The sequence below is a fragment of the Triturus cristatus genome, chromosome 5_1, assembly GCF_964204655.1.
Source record: "Triturus cristatus chromosome 5_1, aTriCri1.1, whole genome shotgun sequence".
NCBI lineage: Eukaryota > Metazoa > Chordata > Amphibia > Caudata > Salamandridae > Triturus > Triturus cristatus.
Genome location: NC_140587.1, coordinates 638,908,978 through 638,916,386, shown reverse-complemented (window position 1 = coordinate 638,916,386; position 7,409 = coordinate 638,908,978). Strand labels below are relative to the sequence as shown.

At 41.1% G+C, this 7,409-nt stretch overlaps 1 protein-coding gene across 1 annotated transcript in view; it reads right to left on the bottom strand.

The window, feature by feature from the left end:
• Positions 1 to 545: 545 nt before the first annotated feature.
• The window catches only part of BPNT2 (3'(2'), 5'-bisphosphate nucleotidase 2), a 94,757-nt gene continuing 87,893 nt past the window's right edge, over positions 546 to 7,409 (bottom strand). The window contains exon 5 of the mRNA XM_085605583.1: positions 546 to 3,096. Within this exon, the coding sequence (XP_085461709.1) occupies positions 2,816 to 3,096 (281 nt within the window). The 3' untranslated portion in view covers positions 546 to 2,815. The remainder of the gene's footprint in view (positions 3,097 to 7,409) is intronic.

Sequence of the window (7,409 nt, the reverse complement as noted above, 5' to 3'; positions counted from 1 at the left end):
TGCAGCGACTCAGACTAAGCCTATTAAGTATTGATGCCTTCATCTTTTTCAAACATTTTACTGCTTTTGAAACCGTAGACAATCTTACATTCCTCACTTTCTCTGTGCCTATGTGGTAGGTGGGACCGTAGTATTAAGGATCATATTCCACACCTCAATTCAAGCATAGTGCCTCCTACCAAACGTCTGGAATGTATCCTAACCTCATTAGTCAGTACCATTCAGCGGTTGTTTCTAAAAAAAAAAAAATCTTCACATATAAAATTAAGTGAGACGAGATCTCCTCTACCTAGATTCATTAAAAAAAAAAAACACTGACCCACTAGCCATGTATTGTTTTTTTCTCTCCAGGTTAGATATGTTGACCTGCACTTCATAGCCTCCCTATGTTTCTACTTTCAGGTTCCAGATACTCTGTAAAGTAGAGCGTTCTTTTGCAGATTAAAATCATATCATTCCCATACTAACCTTTATGCACCTGCTCCCATTGATGATCTCATCCTGTGCCAATCTCTACACACCCATGCAATCATCAAGAAGGCCCAGCATTTTTCACTTTTATTCATATTCAAATACAAACATTACACACCTGCCAGACCTGTCTTCTTGCTTAATGAAACTACTGCAAGTTTTCTTCTACCGAAAGGCTAAGGCTATGCCTTCTCCATTCTCGTCTCTGGAACTTTTACTCCAAATGTTGTAAGACATTGAAAAACACATGGCATTCCATCAGCCAAAGACTAGATTGCTTTGCAAGCCTTGTCACTATCTACATTTCCTCTTCCTGGCTTGATCTAAGCACCATAGAAAATGTGGTGGTGTAATTTGTGCTCCACAACACTTGGCCAAATTATTTTGATTAACTCAACAGCAGCAAAAGAGAACTTGAAAAACATTTAGAGAAACACCTTTTTTTACATCACCTCCTTTGAAAATGGATAATTTAGTTCAGACTTACTCATTCTTTTGGGGACATCAAACCAAAATTTAACAACTTGAATTTCCTGATGTCATATGTGAGTAATAAAGGCAAAAATGAAAGCATATTCATAGAAAAGCATCAAGGAAGTGCATTAATAGAAGTACAATATGCTTGCATGTATATAATTTGCACTCTAAATTAAGCAGTCAAGATGCTTTTCCACATCAGGTCTACGGTAGGTCTTCTTCACATGAAATCATAATGTCTTTCAAATATTAGTGTATGGGTTAAACAATAAAACAGAGAATGTTAATGACCAAATATAATAAATTCTAGTTTCATGTGACTTCATTTTCAGTTAAAGCATTAACTGCTTCTCAGAAAATTACTGCCGCCTATGGGATTAACTCCAGCACATCTCCATTTGAAATGAACAAAAGCATTATCTAAAAGATAATCAAATAATTAAGCAACCACCTTTAATGTAGTAGATTGAAGAAGTTAGATGTAACATATTCAGAAGTCACTATTTCTTTAAATATAAAAAATACAATTTACTGTACAATCGTGGTGGAAACCGATAATTTTCTGAAAATTATAGGAAAAATTATTTTTTTTAAACTGCACAAAAACATTTTTAAAAACAAAATTTATGAAATAAAGTGATCTACGTACGAGTTCTATCCAGTAACTTCATCCAATACAAAAGTCCACAAGGCACACTGTCCTAAATAAATTAAAAACACATTCTCTATCCACCAAATTCAAGCACTCTCAAATTATAACTATCACCCGTAATTCTTAACATTTTGTTAATTGATTAGAGGTCTACATGAAGATGCAACAGGCACTCTAATGACAATGTTGTGTGAAGGAAGGGGCCATGACTCGAGAAAGGAGGTGCATCAAGAATATCATCATGCCCCTCCCATCACCCAGCAATGGCTATAAACTGTTTCTCCCTAAAGGCGGAATCTGCATACTGTTTACGTCATGTGTTTTTGCATGTGTATAAGTTAGTAACAAAGGACTTCAATATAACACTAAATTTAATATCCATGCAGCAAGTGCAAACCTAACTAAACAGTCGTTTTTATCAAGGGTTCAGTTGTTTTAGTCTGTAAATTGATTGTATCATGGAATCTGTACGGCATTAGTCAGTGATATGAAATGTAGTAATCAATGTTTGCATTCAGGTTTGTACAACTGATTACAATAATGTACATTATTGGATTGTGTGTATGTGTATACAGCGTGCAAGAGGGTGAGTGAGACCGAGAAAGTAAGGGTGGCAATTAGTGGGATCAAATGAGAAGCTAATAAAGAGGGATAGAGCATATGGAGAAAGAACAGATGGGAGATATGCTAGAGAGATAATGAACTACTAAGGTCTTCAGGTAACAGATCTGTACAGCAAATTGGGAAATATGAAGAACAAATTTCAAGAGTGTTGAACTACTTCTGACGAATGCCTTTTTCATGTTTAGGAACAACGTAGATTCACATGTATCTTGCTGCTCATCAAGTATGTCCATCATTCTTTTGTGTCTCGGACAGACAGGTTCAATCGATCTCCTCTTAAGAAGTAGAGACAAGAATGCAATGTAACAAATACAAATGACATACTGTTGAAGTACGCACATCCCAAGATCTGTATTTGTAGTTGCAACCAAACATTAAGCAAAACAAGGATTCACCATTATTGCAGTCTATTCACTTTTTGTTTCCCACTTGCAAGAAGACATCTCTTGCTGTATTAGTGTCAAAATGCTCCACTCCATCTTTATGGCAGCAAACTGTCTTCTTCAGGTGCACTGTCTACATACACCATGCCCATGATTGCTTCCCATGCTAATATGCCAAGGTTTTGCATCCATTTGCAGTGGTCTTCTTCTAATGGGCTTTCCTTTCGATATAAGGTATTTTTCCACTTAGTGTTTTAACTAGTTTGCTGTGATCCACACCAATACTGGCTAAAATTCCTTCGTCATGTGCCTCAGAACCAGAGTACTGGATGTCCTTTCCTTTGAGAGTGGTCATTTTTCCACCCAGTGCTTTTAGAATGGCATTACCAGCGCATATATCCCACTTCTTTATAAATGTGTTGTGAATGTATACATCAGCTTTTTCCTGTGTGTCATCGGGAACATCCAGCAAAGACAAAACTTTATAACCTAGAGGGTGAAAAAAATATGGTTACCTAAAAAACAACCATAAATATTGTAAGACATACCAAACAAAATAGGACACATGGTTTTATTGTTTCCATCTAACACTATTTCACCTCAATGAGTCTCATTCAAAACTTGAATTCTGGACCATCACTATTCATATTCTTATCCTTACCTATTTCATCTTTCATTTAAGGAACTTGGATGGTTATTCACCATTTCAACTGTGCAATGGCAAATTATCTTTGTAAATCTGGAAAATAAGTCAAAAAAATACTTACCTGTGACATTTATTTTGCTGCTGCTTTGGAGATGTATGGGTAATATACTGAGGGACTTGTAGGTCAATATATCACAGATATTTATTTATTTCCAAAACAATAGTATTCAGGTGCTCCCACAATAAGCGTGACGTGAAAAAGTGATGGTGATATTAAAATAAAGACATCGCATTGACAATAATAGAAGCTCCTCAGAACATTTTTACAGAGTGGGAGTTCATGTTGTAGGGGGACCCTCTACAACATGAATTCCTCCCACTCTGTAAAAAGTGCTTTGGGCACTTTGCTACTGCTGATCAGTGTCAAAGAGCAAGTGCTCCCTGTATAAAGAGTTATGGTAATTGGTTGTCCATAATTGGTATGTTTGCCTTACTAGTAAACTCCCTAGTAAAGTGCACTATGTGTGCAAGGGCTGGTAATGCAAATGCTACCAGTGGGCCTGCAGCACTAATTGTGCCACCCACACAAGTAGCCCTACAGAGAGAACTCAGGCCTGCCACTGCAGTGCCTCCGCGCAGTTTGCTAACTGCCATGTTGTCCTGACAAGTGCACCCACTTGCCAGGCCTTACCCTCCCCTTTCTATGCACATCAGACACCCCGATGGTAGGCCCAAGGTGCCCCCTGGGCAGGGTGCAGTGTCTGTGAAAGGTAGGACATGTACCATGTCCTAACAGTGAAATACTCTCTGTTTCGTTTTTCACTGTTGAAAGCCCATCTTGCCCATAGGACAGAATGGGGAGGCTGTGTAATATATTTCCAGCCTATCTTCCCATAGGCTTAAGATGGAGAGGTGAAGTTTAGTGTGCCTGAACTCACAATTTAATAACACATCTTTTTGTGAAGGTGGTTTTTGCATTGTGTGTTTAGAAACCACACTTTTATAAGTGGCTGTTTTTTGTGTTCTAACAATTCTGTGTGTCTGCCTGTTTGTGGATTGACTGGATTTAAAAGTGATAGGATCTAGGGAATGTCTTGACCCAGGGGAGGAGGTGAGACAGCAACAGGCTGACCTGCACCTGGAGTGAAGGGGGAGGAGTAGCCCCTGGAGATGAAGAGGCTTGGGCTGCTGCCATAAAACAATGGCTCCATCTCCTGCTGAGTCATTGAGGATCCAGACCCCCACTATCAAAGGAAGAAAGTGTCACTGGCAGGGAGAAACCCAGAACTGGTTTGGACAGGGGTCAGTGCCCACCAAACACAAAGACTTCAAAGACATTTAGGGGTATAACTATTGAGAGCTGAAACCCCTGAACGCTGGACTGATCAAGACTGTAAAGGATCAAAACTGCCACGTGGTCAAGAGGAACCTCTGCCAAGGAAAAAACTGCTGAAGAGACTGAAGGAAAGGACTGACCCTTGCTGTGTGTTCTGGGGCTGGCCTGCAGTTTGCTGATTTAACCAAGGAGAGGCTAAGGGACTTTGCTGTGTGCTGTGTCCCCCGGCTTGAAAGAAATTTGCTGTGTCCTTAAGTAACTTGTCTCCAAGGGCCCGAGGAGAGCTGGCTCCCTATTTTGGAAAGTCAGGAACATAAACGTTTCCAAGTGTGTCTCAGCGATGCTGTGTGCGTGTGCTTTTTGCAGGCTGAGACCTTCGTAAGAACTGTCCCGTGATCGTGTGCACCCGGAGTCAAAGTGAGTCTCAGCGACACTGTGTGCGTGTGCATCATGCAGCCCGAGACCTTTGTGATGATTGTCCTGTGATCGCGTGCACCCGGAGTCCAAGTTAGTCTCAGCAACGCTGTGTGAGTGTGCTTCGTGCAGACGGAGACCTTCGTGAGGATTGCCCTGTGATCGTGCGCACCCGGAGCTCAAGTGAGTCTCAGCAACGCTGTGTTTGTGTGCCCTATTGCAGCCCGAAAGCTTCGTGAGAAATTGCCCAGTGACTGTGTGTCCCGGAGCAGTCTTGTTCTCCGCTTCAATCTACAGCGTGACCAGAAGCACTGCGATCGTCATTGCCATTGGCCCGGACCGGCATCGCCAGAGGAGCTGTGAGAATTCACCACCGCCGGCCCGAGCCTGCCTTTGCCAAGGAGAGACCTCGAACCATCACCGTCGGGGGGGGGTCTGAGTTTCACTGCCCAAGATCAACGAAGTTGCATCGGAGGCCCAAGCCACGAGGAGAGTGAGATCGTACCCTCAGGTAACACTCAGCGCGTATCACCGCCTAGGGCAGGGTGCGGGCTACGAGAGAAACGCTCTCAGCCTTTCCCATCTTTGCAGCGCGAGCCTCCGCTTAAGTTTGTATCGCAGCCCGTACTTGCCGAGGAGTGGCAGTACCGGGGCAGGAGTGTGGAGCCGCACTTTGTTTGCCACCATGCCCGTGTTGGGTGCATATTTTGGCAGTAGCTGACCGTGAGTCAAAAAGAGTGGCATAGAGACCGTCCAGAGCACCGCGATCGGTGCCGGAGTACATTATTTTGGCATTACGAACTGCCTGATTGTTGCATTACAAATTGCATTATTTTTGCATTACGAAGGGCCTGATTCTTGCATTACGAACTCCATAGCATTGCATTAGGACTATGTTGGATCATCGAGTATTGCTCATTAGTACTGCAAGAACCTACAAGGGCTTGCTGGCCTAATAACTGGCAAGGTGAAATATTAAATACGCACATGTTGGATCCTTATCTTGGTCTCATCGTATATCTTTTTTTTTTTTATTGAGAGTTCATACAAATTACAAAGCTACAGAGTTGTCAAGTAAAGTGCATATTGCGAAATACTCAGAATATCCAAGTTATTTTGCCAATAGCCAATGTATAGAGAAAAATACAGCATTACATACCAGGAATATATACCATATAAAGTGCAGAGTGCTAAACATTTAAAGTTAAACATCTCATCAATCTTTCACATCGCTCTGTTACAGAAAATAGATACCGTATAAAGTGCTAAACATTTAGGTATAAACATGACCTAACAATCATTCCCATTGCCTTGTTGCAGAGAAAAGTCGTGGTAGTCATAAAAGAAAATTACAAATCACAGTTGGATAAACTGCAGAGTGCAAAGTGCTAAATATTAGACATGGACATAATCCAACGTTCTTTCAATAACCCTATTGCAACCAAGAAAAAAGGGGGCAGGCATATAGTATAAATTAAAGGACATATAAAGTGCCTGAGAACGTACGGTAGGGTAAGAGTAGGTTGGGGGGGAAGACCTTGCGGACTGGCCTTAGCTATTCGAATTGCCACTTCGTCTTCTCTTTAATGATAATATAAATTCAAAAACAGTTTTCCCCATCTCTAACCAATAACCCTAGTTAACTCCAGCGTTTCTCATACTTTTGTATTGAGCCTGATCGTATTGCATATTTTTTTTCCAGTTCTTTGATTTTACTTAGTTTCGCTCTCCATGCTTGAAAAGAGGGTACCATATCGGATCGCCAGCATTGTAGAACTATGTACCAATGCTGCGATGTATAGGCATTCCTCTTGTGAAGTATTATCGGAGGAGCAACCCAGAACTGCAATTGATGCATCAATGGAAATGTTAGAGTCTAAGGTGGATCTAAGATAAAGTTCAATTCCTTCCCACAAACCACTGATTTTCGGACAATCCCAGATAATGTGACCAGGTGCCACCACCCTCATTTGTGCGGCGGAAACACCTGTCCTCTAGTTGTGGGTATAGTTTATGAAGAAAAGAAGGAGTCCTATAGATCAGCCATTTTGAGTAGCATTGCATACGCTTAAAATCTGCGCCTCTGAGTGTTGATGCATTAAGTGTGTTAATTCTGTTCCTGGTTGATTTTGAGACCTGCATCCCTTCCCCTTTCCACCATTTATCACAGATTTTTTCATATATCAAGAGAGGCTTGTTTTCGTCAAAGATTTTCACACAGGCACTGATCCTCCATTGGGTCAGGGAGTCAAAGGATTCACTGATATTTGCTTTAGCGGATACATTTCTTATATCTGATTTTTCCAACAGGGGTTTTATTCAAATAAATGACCATTTTAGTATTGTTTTAGAGTGTGAGAGCCCCATTTTGATCTCCGGCCATGACTTCCAAGAGTTACCTATAAT